Source organism: Gallinula chloropus, assembly GCF_964237585.1.
Source record: "Gallinula chloropus genome assembly, chromosome: 7".
Taxonomy (NCBI): Eukaryota; Metazoa; Chordata; class Aves; order Gruiformes; family Rallidae; genus Gallinula; species Gallinula chloropus.
In genome coordinates, this window is record NC_140092.1 from 9,010,049 (window position 1) to 9,028,704 (window position 18,656).

Consider the following 18,656-nt stretch of genomic DNA (forward strand, 5'->3'; position numbering starts at 1 on the left):
TTAAGATGCTACAGGGAATAAGCCTGTTCTGGAGAGATGGACTAGAAAATTTAAGATCATTTACATTTCCAATTTCTCAGAGTTTATGATTCTACAGAAAAACATTAAAAATACATTGATAAAATCCATGGAAGTTCCAAGAAGTACACAACTGATAAATACATTTGTGAAAAAAACATAATGGCCAATATCCTGTACATCATTTCATATGACTGTTTAAATAAAATAGCCCCTTTTTTTTGCCTGCAGACTATGGAGACAATTTAATTATTTCCAGTATTTAAAACTTTTTTTTTCAGTGTACATATTTGACTTAAGAGTTTAAAGAGCCTAGTGATTTTTTTGCTTCAACTTAACATTTATTAGACATTTCCAATTTTGCAACTGTGCTGAACAGCACATAAGTGAAATAACTGCCATTAAAAAAAATATAGCCAAGCTTCTCTTAAATGCAAATATGGGCTGGAAAACTAAATAATGCAAGCTATTTTCTTGAATTTTTACTAACCTGGAAGACTCCACAAGCCAGCAATTTCCAAAGTTCTTAATTTCTTTTCTAGTTCTGCCACTCGATTACCTAGAATTCTTTGGAAAAAGAAGACAAAAACAAAAGCAAGGGATAGTCAGCTGAGGTGAGATTCCTTGCTATACTAAGGTAACCAAACCCAATTGCTTATGTGTCTACAGTTGAATTTTTAACTTGTTACTTAACTAGTGCAGTAAATCCATATACAGCCATCTCTTTTTGCTAAGGGGAATGGATAACCCTCCCAGAGCTACAACAAAGTGAAATACAGTTGTCTAGTCTATCCCACCATTTTATAAACCAAACAACCCTTGCCCAAAAAAAGTCTAGGGTGTACTGGATATTCAATCTTTGCCCTTCAGTAAAGACAAAGAATAGCAATTCTATTTCCTTGCCTGCAAATACCTCTTCTCAGTTACTTTTACTTTCTCTATAGCTGAAACCAGAATGTAAAAGCTATGCAGACAAAACATGGAAAACTCAAGACAATATCTAGAATGATTTTGAAGTTCTAAGACACAGTTTGGGCCTAGTCCTTTATTGACAGAAGTTACTCTGTCCCAAAGACAGCTTAAAATGGCAATCTTTTCTTTTAGTGCTGAGCTCTGTTTTCTACTTTACTAAACGCTTCAAGCTCTTTAGTGTCTTTATCACCCAGTCAGGTCCCACCACATTTCTTGGGCCATCTCTTCTTTTGTATCCAATTCCTACATGAATGCTATTTGCAGTTAGCTCTGCTGCAGGATTTAGCTTTTAGTCTTAATTCTCTTCCCAGATCAAATGAGAGATTTCTATCTTGCAAAGAAAGCTCTTTTTTATTTTCCAATGAATTTTTGAAAGTGTTTCTCTCACAGGCACAGCAAGTCTCCTAGAGTCAAAAGTCTTTAAATAAATCCCAAGCAATACGAGTGAGAAACCTAGACACAGAGATAAAGGACATAAAGTTTTACTCATCAAATTAGAGCAACAGGGTAGGTTAGTTAAATTTGAACTGAATGCTGAGAAGCACCATATCACAACACAGCAAGGCAACAGGATCTTCCCGTGCTCACCAGAGCTGTGTAATACTGCACTGTGTGCTCTCCAGCTAGGGCTTTATGCTGCAGATACTGAACATACTGGGAATGTCATTACTGACAAGATGGCAGAATCTGGGAAGGACAGGAAGAACAGCAAATATCAAAGGGGCTAGAAAAACTGATTAACAAAGACTAAGTATTTTTGAAATCTCTACTGTGAAGGCTCTGCAACAACACAATGAAACCCAGTAAGTATTTTAAAGATTGCAAAAATACCAAGATGAGAGAGAGAACGTTAAAGAGAAGGAGAAAGCTTATAATAAATATCAAAGCAAGCACTGAAAGGTACAGGGTGTATATCAACTGAAAGCAGACAGTCCATCACATTTACAAGCAGAGGAGAGAAGACATTTGGGAGCAGTTATGTTTATTTCCCCATTGAAACTCAGTAATCAAATAGGTTACCAAGGTTATGATGGACCTATTACCGTCTTCTCCAATTACAATCAAAATTGCTCAAGTCTATAGATTTCACTTTCAGAAACGCTTCTGTATGGGAGACTCAGCCTTAATACCTCTATTTTTCATATCGCAGTGCATGGCCCCAACAGTCAGCATCTGCACTCTGCAGTACCAAGCGACAGGTAATGGAGAAAAGCACAGAGCAGCTTTCAAGAAGCTCTACCTTGTGCACAGGGAGCCCACTCCCATCCCCCTAACCCACCCCCCGCCAAGGGTTAGCTGACAGATGTCTAGTTCCCCTGGCTTAGAAAGGCAGGGAACAGACAGAGATGATGCAAGACTTCTTTTGCATCACATTAGCTTGGCAAGGAAGCTGAAAACTCCTTACTGTTTTCATCAGTAGTTCACCAGCAGTTCCAGTGCAGAAAAGGGGAGGAAAGATCCTGCCCTCCCTGTTGCCTAGCCCTATCGCAGAAGGAAACTTAACTCTCTGTATCAAGTTCAGTTATTGCTATTCCTCTTGTTAGTCAGATAACAATAGCATGGTCACTTTTCTCTCGCTTCCCTGGAACTTTGTAATTTATCAATGGTACCACACTGTTTCTAAAGGTTTTGGAGCAAATATATCTTGATAATTCCTACTGGATCCTCAGAAGAGGTGCTGAGTTGCTTTTTAACCTCACATAGAAGGATCATTCTGTAGCTCTGAACAGTGGTTGGCAAAAAGAGAAGACAATACCCGACCCTGCTCCTTTCATTCAGGATGAAAGCAAAAATCATTAAGTGATGAGCACGATTACAGGTTGCTTCAAACCACATTACCTGAAGACAGGTATGGGAGAAACGAATGCTACATGAAGCTGTGAGTTCTTACAGAAACACACTTTGAAAAATGAATGTGTAAGCAATCCTGAATGCAGCATGGTTTATCCCATTCCTTCCTTTCCCCTGTGACCTCCGGATAACTTGCCACCTCCGTATGCCCTGTGGGAAGACTGTGCCACTGTGGCCTGGAATAGTATGTAGTCTTCTAGGGGCTGCATGGGTTAGTAGCATCTAAGTTCCCTAATCTATTTTTTTATCTCTAGCCATAGTGGATCAGATCCTTCGACTAAAACAGAAGGATCAGGGCATGGACAAAGGTGCCAATAGCTATTTCTGCTGTCCTCTGGTCATGTGTCTAATGTAACAAGGGAGTTAGACTAAACCTCCATCCAGGACAAGGTGTTATAGACCTGTGGTGTTCACGGAAGAGCAGCAATGCTCCCTCCTGAATTGAGAAGCTCCCTTCGGGCTCTCCCATGCCTCCCAACACACATGGCCATAATCTGAAAGGAGCTGTGCTAATTTACAGCACCTGAGACCCATTTACCTCACTTCACATTTAGGTCTTGCTACAGAGACATAGACCCTCCTACAGATACGATCACCCAACTGGCAGTAGGGTTTATCACAGTCATGTATCTAGTTCTATAGTTCATGGAAACATTTGCTCAGTTACAGACTGACACAAGCCTTTTTATAATTTTGGGCATGACCAAGCTCGCCCAAGTTAGAAATGTTAAAATTAGTGCAACATGTCTAAGCAGCAGAGAAGCTTCTACACTCATCTGGCTTGCATGGGTGCTGGAAATTTCAGGAACAAATTGCACTAGAAAGAACATCTAATAAACGGGTTTATTGCTGGCAGAAGAAGAAAATATTTTTATCCTCTTGCCAGGCAGGGTTAGGACTGTTTATTTTTGTATTTATGTAACTATTTAATCTTGCAACACATTACTGCATACAGAATTCATTTACAACTGCCTTTTCAAATTAAACTAATGTGCTTGTGAGGAAAAACATAGGACGTTACTTAAACTTAGCAGTAGTAGCTACCAATCACCTGGGGAAAGTGACCTGTTTCCTTCCCAAACAACTTATTTTTTTCCTTAAAGTGGGGCTGAAAAAAATAAAGGCTGGATTTAACCTACTTGTTCCTAGGCACATACACCCACAGCTCTTTTTATCACGCCACAGATTTAGAAAAGCAGCAATAATAATAGTGTGCCTGTTCCAAGAGCAAGTGGCAACGGATGTTTTTAACAACAGTGTAACAGCAGAAAGCCAACTTCAACAGCACTTCCAAATGCTAATCTACATTAAAAAAAAAATCCTCAACATCTTCAACAAAAGAATGCATCTTCTACTAGTACCAGTTTAGGCACCTGTCCATTTTACTTGTGCACTGATGTCACCTCAGCTCTAACCTTCTCCAACAGGTGGGCAGTTTCTTCCCCATTTTCAGAGGTCAGCAGTCTTTACTTGTATTTTTTACATGGCAAATAAAAACAATCTTCAACAACCACGTAATGCATCTCAAATAAAGGAATTTTTTCCCCCTGATGTCCCACCTGCATTTCCCTTTTTCACTTTAACACTTTTATGTCTTCGGTGTTTCTATTTGAAGTAGTTCCCATTCCTCCTAGCTCCTTAAAAGCTTCTTTAATACAACTCAAGTCCAGGTGACAAAAATAACAGGCATACCACACAGGAGCATCTCTGAGGCTCTTTGCTCATGTTGCCCATTATTTATCTTTCTTTTTCTTTCCCTGAAGAATCCTGAACCAAATATAACACTACAGCTCCAGCACAGTCCTGACCTGGGAGAGATGTGGAGTGTCACCTCCCACTAAGACCTGATCTATTTGGCACAGAACACCAGTTTGTGCATACATCCAGTCACTATTCCTGTGGCTATGTATGACCATAGATAAAAGAATCTTATCTCCTTGTGAAGGCTTATTGTAGGAAAACCTATACCAAATACTAGAAAGCACACACAGCAGAATCATCAAGCAGAGCCACTGCTGCAGTGATACATTTGAGAGATGCAAGAGACTGCATGTGATCAAAGACACACAGAATTAAGAATGAAGTTTTCTACAGGTATCAGCAAGAGCATGCAAACTAGAACACCAGGAAATGGTGTAGCATCGTGATGTAAAAGACAAAGATTGGTTATCCCTGGAACAACAAAAGTTCTTCTGTGGATGTGATGTCACATTAGCAGTAAGATGGGAGTAAGCAGGTGTTAGCCCTTGATTAGCACTGCTCAGCTAGGAACTCCCCCTGCATTGACACGCTTACAGACATGAACTGACTGAGCTGCCATCAGTTAGATCTGGGCTACATTTCCACCGCTTTAGTCTCCCTTTAGCTGATTAGGTATTTGCTTTCTCAAGAGTATTAAGAGTGGCTATAAACTGCTCCTCCACTTCTGTTGCCACATCACTAAGAATTATGCAATGGAGTCTGCCTAGTATCAGAGTTATCAATTTTCAAAATGAATCATCTATTCTAGTGCAATACAGATTACTTCAGTACTACTCCTTTCTTTCATGAACGATGTCTGCCTGTTTCTGGCATCTGGTCCTGATGTGCTTTTGAGAAGTCTGAATAACCACTGATTACCAGTAGTGACTCAGTGTTTAAAAAAATAACAAAAAAAAAAAACCTGAGCAGAGAATCAAGGAACACTTCCTAGCTCTGATTTTCATGCACTGTATAGGGACAATAATGTCAGAATGTCAGAAAATGTGTCACAAATGATTATATTCTGCCATGATAGGAGCTTTGCAAGACACAAAGAATTCTACTGATGAGTAGAACAGTTAAGAGTAAACAAATTCTCCTTGAAAGTTCAGTTCAGATTTAAAAGAAAAATCACATAGTAGCAACCCAACAGTGTTTAACTCCTACAACTTTTGATAAAGTATCTACAGAAGCAACAGCTATCGCCTCTATAACACACAGACCACCAGCTGGTGACCAATGTTACAATGTATCTTTTCAGATCCTCTCTGAGGTGCAGTATTTACTATTCCCACCAGGCTGAATTAGGAAATTCCCACACTAACAAACATTACCAAGTACCTTCTCCAGTTCAAGGGTGTCCTTCTTCCAGGCAGCTTTTCTTTACCCATACTACAACCTGCTAGAAGTTATTATGGTTTGTCTAAAACCTGAGCAGCAAACCAATCCTTTCCTGGCAGAGGCAGTCAGGTCTCTGTCTAAACCAGACTTTACTTTGAAAATGTAATTTTTCCCCATACACATACCTGGTATTAAAAACAAAATAACCCATCATTTAACAATGACTACGAATTTTCTGTGAAAATCAATCTTCATTTCCCCAAAACTCCCCCACAACTATGACTCCTCCATAGCTTGGTAAGTTCTATTTTACTTAGAAGCCATGCTACCTACTTGTTGGTTTGTCTTTGGTGTTGTATGACCATGTTTTTTTCATGGATGGTTTCCAGCAATGCAGTGGCCAGTGATTTGAGATCTGAAATGGACTGTGGTGTGGCTGGTAGGCTACATCCATGATCCTCCGACAACAACTCCTGGACTAAAATGTTAAAAACACAAATGAGTTTTGGCTGCTCACACACAGAGATAGGACACAAACATTTACTTAGCATTAAAGAATGAGTACATACTCTTCCCTTCAACTAACAAACAAAGCCAAGAGACCAGAAATATAATCTGGCTGGCATGAAGATGGCAGCTCTCTAAGCTGGTTGTTATTCCACAGCAATTGCCAGACCAAATTTAGCCAGACACATCTTACACCAACTTAATCCTGCTTAATTTTTTTTTCAGAAAGTTATCCTTGTTCAGAAGGAAACAACCTCGTTCTTCTACAGGCCTACAGGCTGGTACAAACTGGTCGATTGGTCATTTCTCTCCCACTTATATCAAAACATAAACCTACAATGCAGCTTTTACATTGCTTTTTATAATTAGTACATCCTTCAGTTTATTTAAGATTGATGTGAAAACTGTCACCCATGAACTCTTCCTCTGCAGCTTAGAGCCTGTACCTTTCAACTACATCAGCAAGTTCCCTAGTATCATTAATTTCTGCAACTGGAATCCATATATATATATATATACACACACACATATATACATACACACACACACACGTATGTATGCAAGTACACTGAGAAGAGGACAGAAGTCAAAACCAGAAAAGCAAGTTTCAACATATGATGACAAATACAATTGACCTCATGTGTATGTATGAGCACACCAGTGCCTGAACAGCAGGGTGCCAGGTACATTGGTTGGCTCAAAGAATGTTCTCTTCCCATTTCTTTCATAATCTTGGTATTTTCCTTCAAGGAGGGAAAAGACGTTACTCTGTTTCACTACCCATGAAGAACCATGGGAAAAAAGGAATTCTTGCAAAACATCTGAATGTAAAAGCTTCCAAGAACAGTACCAAAAAAACAGACGTAGGGCCCCTCCTCTGCCACCCAGTCTATTTTTCATTGGAATATGAATTGTGATTGCCATTGTTAGCAGAGCAAAAAGATGAACAATGAAGTGATTTGTCAGGGTCAAAGTTGCAGAAGGGTTTAGAGATTAAAAAATATTTGAGAAAGCTGACTGAGCAGAGAATGAATGGCAAAAACATAACAAAAGGAGTAGTAGTACTCAAGAGACAAATTTTATATTGTCAACTGAGAAAAGCACATAATAATAAACATGAAAGAGAAAAAAGATTTAGGTTTGGTTGATGAGGAAAGGGTTACTGAAATTAAGAGGTAAGAAGGAATTCTGTGCACACCATGCTGCATTTCTGTAATACCTTGCTTTGCAGACAGGACTCCAGTCAGAGCACTGCTACTGGATCTACTGTGAGTCTTTGAATTTTTTCGTCTCTCTAGTGCATTCTAAGGAAACAACAAATATGTTATTCAGAAAGACAGTAGCATATAATTCTTTTCACTAGCAGTAAAGACTCTGGAACTTTGGGTTTTGGTACCAGAACCACTCTGCAGGGCCTGGTACTTAGACCCAAGGTAACTGATGGGAGCGTAACTCTGGTGGAATACTATTCTCCAGCCAAAACAGCCTTTGCAATGTTACAAAGACTCATTCTGCCTCACTGCAACCATTTTATTGTAGCCTCTCCCAAGCCTATTTTTTAACAATCTCTGGAGTTCCACTGATGATACTGCAGTAATCTGGAGAGAGTATCAAACTTTCACAGCATTTCTTTGGGTAGACTTCAAAGGCAAAGCTCAACATCCTTTATCAGACTTTCTAGAAGCCCTTTACTGACTTTAAGGAATTAAAAGCAGAATGATCCTTCTACAGAAGTCCATCTCTTCCAAAACAGTTCTGTGAAACTCACCAGACCACCATGATGCTCAGTTCTTACTGATAAACTAACTCACACTCCAAGAGACCCAAGTCATAAGTGTGAAGTGACACCAAAATAAACTTGGTATTTTGAACAGCTTTGTTCATGCACAAAAATTAATTAGTGCTGTGACTGCTTCACAGTTAAGAAGTCCTATTGACAGCCCTGAGACAACCTTTCTCATGCCTTGACAAGTAGCCCTCCCCTCCCACCCCCCAAAATCACTTGCAGAGGAAAACAGAGTGCTTGACTTCAGGGATGAGCAAGAAGATTTTGCCCTGGGGATTTAGTCCTGAAGGTTTCATGCAAACCAGCATGTATCTTAAACCAGGAATGAAACAACGAAGACTTAGCAATCATTAAGACACACAAAGAATGAGTGTGGTCATTATGGGACAGGAAGACAAGACCTGATTGTGACAGCAACACAGTTGCAGTCATTCACCACATACTGCATGACCTGCTGGAAGGCTGATCATGTAATATCATGATATATCATGTAATATCATGTAATATCATGTAATATCATGTAATATTACATGATATATCATGTAATATCATGTAATATCACCTCCCAGCAGGAGGAAGGTTCTGCCACAGAACTTTAAAAAGTATTCAATTCATTTTTCAAAATACACTTAATGGGTACTACATGAGCTGAGAAGCCTACAGAAGGAAGGCTGAGCATCTAATAGATATACATACTAATGCTGTCAGAATGTTAATGGTGGATGTTTCTTTGAAGACACCATTTTGTTCTGCAAATGTGCATGAACAACAGCCTCTATGAACAGCAAAGCATGGTTTAGATGATACACTGAGAAGACCTTACCTTATATTTAGTAATATTAGACTTAAGAAGGTTGACTTCCTCTTGAAGTTGTTTTAATCTCTCTTGAAGATACCTGAAAAAGAAATGTAATCCTTTACCTCACGTTACCTTCAAGTACTGCCTCAAGCTCCTCTCTACTATTTGGCATGTCCTTTCTTTGAACTACTGAGATTTCTTTTCCCTCTGCAGTTCTGTGAGGGATAAAATAACAAAATCTTACTGCTCTTGACCCCATAAAACTTTAAGTAGGGAAACAAATTGCATCAGAAGAGGAGGCTGCCCTTCTGTTAGATTTGTCAGGCATGCTGCACAACCATTTTATATCGGTCCTCAGGTTTTTGGGGAGGGAAGCTAAAAGGGTGTATTTATGTCTAGAGGAAGTAGTCAGGAAGCATTTACTCATGTCCTCTGTGCTTGAAGGTTTGCGAGATGGACATATGAAGATTTGTATATATGTCAACACAAGACTCAGCTATGCAGAACCTTTGCATTGTAAAATCCATCACTTACATGGCACTTCTGATTGGCAATCAGAAAGTAGAAAATTTAACAGTGCAGTTGAAAAATGGTATACAGTTAACTGAAACAGTATGGTTCTTCCTAACAGACTTTATGCACTTGGATTAGAAGGCCATTTCCACATAGGAAAATATCTTTTTCATGTCTAAAGGGTTTATAAAATACCTCCTTTCATGCAGTGCAACTGCAGCTGTATTAGGGTTTGTGACAATTTAATTATTTTAGAGGGAAAAAAAATCATATGACTGTTAAGGCAGTAGGGAGCTTAAACTGATACAGAACCCCATAGGCCACATAAAACAGAAAAAGAAACCAACTGGATTTGCTAGGAGGAAATAATGCCTTTGGTATTACACTTTCCTACCTGAAGCATAAGCCTCTGCAAATGGAAAGTGTCTTACAACATCCATTTCACCTTAAGGTAATTGTTGACATTAAGGGAGGTACCTGCTATGCTCTGTCAGTGACTCCTCTCTGCTTTGCTTAGCAGAGACCATAAAACACATTCCTTTCCCAAGGAAGAGGTAAGAATATCTACATGGGTGATTTCACTTGCAACTTTTGTTGGCAAATCACTCCATGTTGACAACCTCTCCCTGTGGTGAGAATTATGTCCGAAACCATTAACTCAGGGTACTCACAGTCCCTGTTTACAACCCAAGATTAGCCCATTACAGCTCACTGTGAGTTTCTGAAGAAACTGGGTTGTAATATTGCTTTTGGTGTCATACAGTGATGGGAATAGAAAGGTCTGCATTTCTCTTCCTTGTTTAAACTATTTGGGAATATCACTGACACGTCTGTAGCCAAATAAAACACTGGTCATTTCCAGTAGCCTGGATTTCTCAATACTATTTGATGGTCAGTTGCAGTACAAACAAAACGGACAAAACAAACCACCAAAATGTCTTTAACTTTTATTCTTGGATACATTTTCTTTCAAGTTTTGTTGTGACTGGTTTCCTGGTGCTCCTGTTAAAGCAATACACTGCTTGGTCTAGGGAAACACTACGGTTTGCAATGCACTCACCTGTTCTCCATACATAGAGCATCTACATCAATGATACGGTTTTCATGCCCTCCTAAGACATGATTAAGTTCTTGGTTTAGTCTGTCAGATTTATCTTGGTAAAAAGAGCGTTCTTCTTTTACATCCTGCAACTCATCCAGTGCAGCCTGAAGATCATATCTCAGAGTCTCAATCTGAGAAGAAAGGAGAGGTCTGAGACTATTTTGAAATTTAAGCATAGCGTCCAAACTGAAAATAGCAACAAGCACAGCATTTCTGAACAGGATTCAATTTGGACAGTCAGAAGTCTTTCCAAAGCTTATTACCCCTGGTCCTTTTACACTATTGTGGTATTATTTCATCAATTTGAAGTTAAGTGACTTCACCAGCTAGAATTATTTTCCAAAATTTCTAGAAAAACACTACAATGGAACAGCAAAAGAAACTTTAATCCATGTTGTAATTCTCCTTCAAACATGGTAAACTGGTTTTACAATATTCTAGGACTCTGGGAATTAATTCAACCAACTGAGAATTTGGGAAATTTGAGGTATAAAGAAAAAGTCTGGAAGGGAGAATTTATACTAATGACAGGACTTTCAGCAAGGAGGTTCCACAGAAGAGGAAGAAGAAACAACTTAGAAAAGGTCAAAATAAGCCACTAGGGAGTTGACAGTGAGAGCATTGCTATTAAGCAATGGGATAGAGATATCCAGTATAAAAGATAGTCAAGGACAAAAAGCTTCAAACTTCCAAAGAGAAGAAATGGAGAGTGTGATAAAGGGCTGAAATGAGTTGAGTAGTTTCCACTGGTGCCTCAGAAAACACTGATAAGCCAGGAAGGACAGCAGAACACCATGTGAAAAGAGGCCAGGTGATGAACAGAGAGAGCTTGAGCTTGGGAGCGGAGATAGCACAGAGAATCATGCTGGAGGAAGACCAAGTGTATTCAACAGTCATCCTTGTAAGCTGAAGTAGTGCTGCACTTGTGTGAACACTGAAAAACTAGGAATACACACCTCCTCCTGGATCACAGAACGGCTCACACAGGGCAGAACTGACAATGGCAGGAATGAGTGCGGGACAACAGAGACTACAACCCTCCCGACTTGCCCAGAAAGCTATGGCTTGGTATTTGGGAAAAGTCTGATGGATTGGATGCTGTATGGTACAAGGCATTGATACAGACTTGAGGGAGGGAAAAGAGTTCTGATGCAGTTTTTTCAAGAGAGGGGAAGAAATAGCCAAGAGGAAGAGGACACTAACACTTCTACAGAAAATTTGATGCAGAGAATCTTTAGGAGCTGCGTCAGCCACCACATACTGTGCTGAATGCTTGTAACAGCCTTCACTAAGGAGTGTCTTTCATTGACAATATTCAATTGTCAAAAGTTGTTGCTGCACATTATAGAAAAAGAAGAACTGATAATCTAAAGGAGGAATTCCTGAGATCTGGAAACTCACTCTATCCACATATTTAATTAAAATCCCAACACCTTCACTTCATTTGCAATGTTAATCCGCTGCCAGCTCTCCAAATACAATAGAGGTAGTCATTTACTTGCTACAGCACTGGCTCTGTAAAACATGACAGTATATGCCCATTTAGTTATTACTTGTTCTCGAGCCTTCTCCAATTGTTGAACAAGGTCCTCCCGTTCATGTGCTGCAAAGTGGCGAGCCCCAACTTCATCATCTCCAAGTCGTTGCTTTGCTATTGTCATTCGAAGGAGCTGCAATTACAAAACCAGATTCGGTAAGCAAGAGAACACAGGCTGCAGCATCACAGTACATCTGCATTAGAAAGAGTAAAGCTGTCATAGATTTCATCTCCTCCAGGCCAAGCAGCTGGTATTATTTAAGCCAGGAGAAATCTTCTGCGCTGAGGTCTCAAGCCTGTTTGCAGTGAAAAATTCCAGTTGAACACTCAAAGCATCAACAGGAGCTGAAACTGGGCGCTGCAACAAGAGTCACCAGAGTACACAAATGATCAAAGACAAATACAGACCCAAGGCCAATGTTTTTTTAGGAATGACAGGAACTAATTCTGGTCAGACTAAAATTAAGAGAATTCTCAGAAAGCCATTTTCATATGTAAATCTTAACATTCTCTGCAGCAGAGAACTATTCTTATTAAGAATAAAGATGGACGAAGTGGCTTGACTAGCTTCATTTTACTGATACCTCTTAAAATCTCACTGCATTACATCAGTGCAGAATTTGCATTAACAGCTGCTAATGCATTTGCTTGGGCAAATTTTTTTTTTCTAATCTACTCACAAAAGTCAGTTCATGTAAAACCAAAAAAGCAGACCAACAACAAAAAGACTTGGTCAAAACACCCAAACAGCCAATGAGCTCATATTTGATACCCAAACCAAAAAGCAACTACCTTCAACAATAACAGAGTATTAAAACTCTATATAGTCTATAAGGCATTCAGCATTTACAGTTGTTTATACTGGATTCAACTAAGTGAAGTGTTGCCTCCTCATGGCCTCATTTGTAGGAGCTCCAGAGAGACTAGAGAAACCCACCACAATAACCAGCCTGACTTTCTCGCTATCTTTGACTGCACCAAGGAATTAATGCACATCATGATATTGCAGAGTTAGGTGGGGGAAAAAAGAAGGAAAAAAATTTTTTAAAATCAATCTTCTGAAGTATAAGATTGTACATTAAAAATCTATCTTTGGTATTTATGGGATGCCAGTCACCATAGCTGCAATGTGCCAATTAAAATCCTGCTGATGCAAGACAGACTACCAAAATGATTGTCCCCACTTATTTCAGCTCCAGTTCAGAGCAAGTCACTGAAGCTGGTACAACTTATTCTGATAAGGAGTTCATTTGTTCAGGGGAAGCTGTGCCCCAAAAGTAACTGGTTTTGGCAAACTACATTTCCCTATCCCCACAGGAAAAGTACAAATCACCGCACAGTTAGCAAGGCTGAATGGAACCTAGGAGATATAATTCATATTAATTTCTTTATCAAAACAAGTAAGTCAAAAAGGCAACTAGGAAATCCTGGAATGGCTTCCTAGCTTAGGGACTGGGGTTTTTTTATATGCTAAAAGGCTGATGAACAAATGGTATGGTAAAGGGATTTAATTCAGTTAGATAAATTTATTTTACACTAGAGAGAAAGGCAGCAAGAAACAAATGTAGTAACATTTCCAAGACTCAGTCCTGTTCAGAAAAACTGGATATGGGAAGGGGATTCACACTCTGCCAATGCCTCCAATCCCTGCAGCCGAGCAAAACTTCTGCATAAAGCTTGGCACCGGGCTGGGAACTGGATCAGAGCTGTGACTCATGTACTATGACCAACTCTCCTCCAGCCCTGGAGGGGGTGAGGCATAAGATGCTATTATAACTGCAAGCAATTATTACTTGCAAGGTCAAACAGTCTGCCAATAAAAGGAGAACTCCTTATTTACCACTAATTTGGAGGGGGGGGGGGAAATGCCTGAAGTGTTACAAAAGCAGTACTTCAGAAACCTGAATTCAGACAGTAAGAGCAGCATTCTAAGCATACACAGGATAAAGTAAACTACCAATCCATAAACCCACAGACTGCTTCTTCCAGACAGTTGGCCAATCAGAGAGTTGACAGGGCAGAACAGGCCAAGTCCTTTAATTCTGCATTGCGAACGTCTCATGAGGCAGCACCACCTGCTATAAAATTCCTCCCTGAAAATGCTGTGACCCAAAGAGACACTAAGTGTTATGCCAGAGGGTTAAGGGTTTATTTCATATATTAGTGCTTTGTTATAAACTTTATACACCTGCCTTCTGGCTGCTGTTATTTTTATTTCTGTCATACAGGAATCACTGAGGAAAGGACAGCTCAACTTCATTTTGCAGCTAGAGAAGAGGTTAACACTACCCCTCAGGATTCTCTGAACAACATCCACAGCAGAGTGGATCTAAATTAATGGCACCTTACTTACCAGAGAGAGCCCCTCTCTGTCAAGTACTCATAGATGCTAACCAAAACAATCCAGTACTGCAAGCCATTACTCTTTATTATTTTAATACCACAGCTTTTCCTTAATTGGTGGCAGCTAAAATAATTATTTATAAAGTAGCAGCTCTGTAGCAGCCCCATAATGCCCCAAACAAGCTTCACTAGGAGAGCTGCTGTGCAGGCTAGGAGTCCACAGACAATGCCTGCACCAAAACTGTACATTCCTGATTACCAATAAAACATGCAGAAGGAAAAGTGATACGAGCACAATGAGTAAATTCCTCATGGAAGGTAGAAACCTTCATGTTCAGCCACAGTCACTGATAGCAATTGCCTTCACCACATCTACAAAATCTTAAAAGGTGAACCAGAAGTATGCAAATTTACCACCTTAAATCCCAGTTCTGCCAAACACATGCAGCACAGATTTAGCATTTCACACTGTTGCTGCATGAATGACTGTCTGCCTTATAATAATGAACTGTCAGTCATAGCACAGCCATTGTTTTCCCTGCATCTTCCTCTCACTTAGCACTGCCCTCGACAGCTTACAAAGCCGTTTCCTTGCGTGGGTAGAAATTCAACTGAAGACAACTGAGTCATCTAGTCTTCCAGAAGCCTCCAGTTTCTCTTATGCTTGCCATTTTCACCCTTTTACAAGGGAGAAATACATTTCCTAACTATCTTCTAAGTTTCATTAATAGTTCTCCAAGAATTGCTGCCAGAACATTAGGGAGGAATATGATTTACAAATATCTATCATAAACATAGAATAGTTTTCATCTGTCAGAGATGATAAGAGATTGTCATCAATCATAAAAATAAATAGTCTTAGATATCTATTGCTGGGCCACTGCAGTCTAACTATTGCTGTATTTCTCAAACTGCAGCAACAAATCCTTCCAGAGACAGCCTGAAGAAGTCTTATTATTTGTGCAAACAGAATTCAAGCTGAAATTAAGGGAAAAAATTAGTCCAGTTAAACCAACTGCAAGTAATTTGTTATTGCCTAACTGATGATGTACTTAACATGATTTCAACAACAAGTAAAAATGCCATCAGTTTAAGGTCTTGCTAATCCAAGTGACTGTATCCTACTAGTAGCAAACATTAAAGCAGTGGAAAACAAGTCAAGCTATCAAAAGAATTCTTTATCAATAGAGCTAATGTGTGATATTTAAAGAGTTTTTTTCTTTTTTAGTCCTACAAAGCTCTGCCACTCAGTGACAAAGCCTGCATGAGTCACCCTTGCTCAGACACAGGCAGAATTGTTCATCCATAAGCAGCTTCACTTGCTGCAAAAGCAGCTGTTTGTTCATCTCTTGCCAGAAGTAAGGTTGACGTAGACCAGCTGGGCAGGATGCCCTCCCTCACTTTGGAAAAAACAGAGAGAATAATGCAGGGGAAAAATGTAAGAACAAGCAAATTATTATAGTTCTTTGTTTTTGTATATACCATGCATTATCTGGACTCCAGTGCTTGAAGTAATCCAGCTGCCACTACAGGAGAACTGATGAGCAGAACAGAATGGATTGGGGAGTAAGCCTAGAATTTTATCACCAAAGTGAGGAGGGAGCAAAATCTGACACAGGAGGAGAGTGTTAAATCCCTCAGAGAGATGGCAATGCTTTTTTAGGCACTTCAAAAACCAGCAACCTGACTCTAAAATAAGCTCTATTTCTCATTTACTAGAAGAGTGAAGAATGTGTTCTAAAAATGAAAATCCTAGTCTAAATTAATCCCCATCTGATGCAGTTCTTCCCTCCCCCTCTTTATTTAGTGATGCACTATTTTGCATATTTTGGAGAGGGGCACAGTGGGCAGAATAAGTCTTTTTTGTATTTTTCCATTCATTATGAGGATCATGAATTTAGATTCATGCTGAGCATACAGATGCCACTAAGATGACCAGCGAATATCAAGTTAACCCGTTAGGCAAATCTAAACAAAGCCAATTCAAGCACAAAGAAGTAGGCTCCCTGTTACCAAGATTATATTGGTATAAGGAATTAGAACAGGTATGTAACCTTGATATCTAAATACATTACAGTTTTACTACCTTGTACTTACAAACCCTTGTAATCTGTTCAGGACTGGCTTGGGAAAGGCTGTGTGGCATACCACAGGTACTGGAAAACTGCAAGGCACTGTCTTCTATACTGTAGTGCAGTTCAGACAATCAAATGCAAATGAAAAGAAACACTGGGAAAACTGGTCCTTGAAGACTGGAGCAAGTTACACTGAATGCTATGCATACTACAAATTCAGGTCTCCCTTGACCTTCTCCCAGCAACCTGCACACCTTCAAGGAACTCTTCTGTGATAAACAATGAAAAAAACCTGCATTATCACAATCTACTTATATTTAAAGTAAAATAAATAAAATACATTTAAATGAGAAAAAAACCCAACTCCAAACAAAAACCTGCAGTTAAATAATTAAAAGCCATGTAATTTTTATTCACATTTTAAAATCCTGTAACTTTAAGCCTGTAGTTCAGTGATGGAAGTTATAATTCATTATTTGTTTCATTTTTTACTTCGTTAACCACCTCGACTCTCAAATTCAACCTCTCACTAGTTTGATCTCTGAATGTACTTTTGCATACAGCTCCAGCTGTGAACGTTACACACATTTGGCTTGAGTTTAAATATTTCAATTAACAGAGACAACAGGAGTTTGATTAATACCAAATGGCAGATTTTGAGCAATGTTCCATATAACTTGCTAAATTTAGCAATAAAATAAATTGGTTATGTAAGGGCACTAGGATGAGGGATAATACAAAGCTCACTATATATACTGCTTCATATTTTTTGAAGGGAAAAACTATCCCTCCCTGGTTTTATCGTCTACTAAAATTCTGTATTTTCTTTGGGGGGGAAAAAGCAAAAACTCTCACATGATGAAGACAACATGCTTAGCTGTACTTATTTGTAAGAAGAAGAGGAGGAAAAGGAGGGAAGGGAAAAAGGTCTGATATTAAAGCAAGGCTAGCTGAAAAATCTATACTTAAGGACAACAGAGCAAAAGAAACATACAAAATATATATAATAAACTGCACTTACTCTTATTTTGTACAAGCTTATTTTCTACTCTTTCAAGCATTTCTTGTAATTAAACTATTTGAGTTCTATAATCCACTGTTTTATTTGGGTTTTTTAAGAAGTAAATGCAAATTCCAGACCAGTTCACACATGGCACACCATATATTGATTACAAAAGTTTATAATACCTTATTGTCCCCTTGTACTTCTCCCAGTCTCTGCTGAAGCTCTCTAATCTCTTCCCCAAGGTGTTTATTTTGATCTTGAGCCTCACTCAGTAGTTGTGTTAGATTTGCCTGGAAAAGGAGTAAATATTAGTCAAAAGTTAGTGCCTATAAGGTCTAAGTGGTGATTGAAAAGAAACCCTAGACTTAACTGCTTATCTCTCAACAATCTTTATTTTATTGTTGTTGGTATCCAGACTTCATGCAACCAAAAAAAGGAACCCTTGTGACATTATCTTTAGCAGAAGGAAACACACAGACCATGTGTGCATACACGCTCCCTGAACAGCACACAAATCCTAAACAAGACCAAAATCAAAACATCCATGCTAGGTCTGGTATCTTGGCTTGTGGGAAGAGCAAAATGCAGAGTACTTTGACAATATTTCTACAAAGTTGCCTAAATAACAGTTTTAAACTCGCATATAATTGGACAAAAAACACAGCTGAGAAACAATTATGATATCATTTTATTCCCTTATAGTGTTTAGAGCAGATTCCTAGCCAGTAAGAGGATGCCAGCCAGCCAAAGTCCCTGGCCCTAGATAGAGCTGTACCACGGATTATAGCACAGAACTTCAAACGTGAACCTGACTTGGGTGGTTCGCTAGTGCATAGATTTCTAGAAAAGAGAGGTGAAAATTACAGATTAATAACAAACACCCCCTCTGCCACCAAATAATCCAGGTCAAGTATTACCATTTACATTAACCTACTAAATTAGCAGGGTGAGCAATCTAGTCTGCAATTTTACAATTAAATTCCATCAGCTTGATCACTACTGGAAAAAAAAAATGCAATATCCTTCTTTCTTATTTATGATATATGAAAATTAAAAAATACTACAA

The 18,656-nt window shown here is 39.0% G+C and overlaps 1 protein-coding gene across 1 annotated transcript in view; it reads right to left on the reverse strand.

The window, feature by feature from the left end:
- CCDC149 (coiled-coil domain containing 149) overlaps nt 1-18,656 on the reverse strand; it is a 39,969-nt gene that overhangs the window by 10,994 nt on the left and 10,319 nt on the right. Inside the window, exons 3-9 of the mRNA XM_084267063.1 lie at nt 17,773-17,880; nt 12,183-12,299; nt 10,588-10,760; nt 9,039-9,111; nt 7,649-7,733; nt 6,256-6,400; nt 509-585 (exon numbers count right to left, since the gene is read on the reverse strand). Of these exons, the coding sequence (XP_084123189.1) occupies nt 509-585; nt 6,256-6,400; nt 7,649-7,733; nt 9,039-9,111; nt 10,588-10,760; nt 12,183-12,299; nt 17,773-17,880 (778 nt within the window). The remainder of the gene's footprint in view (nt 1-508; nt 586-6,255; nt 6,401-7,648; nt 7,734-9,038; nt 9,112-10,587; nt 10,761-12,182; nt 12,300-17,772; nt 17,881-18,656) is intronic.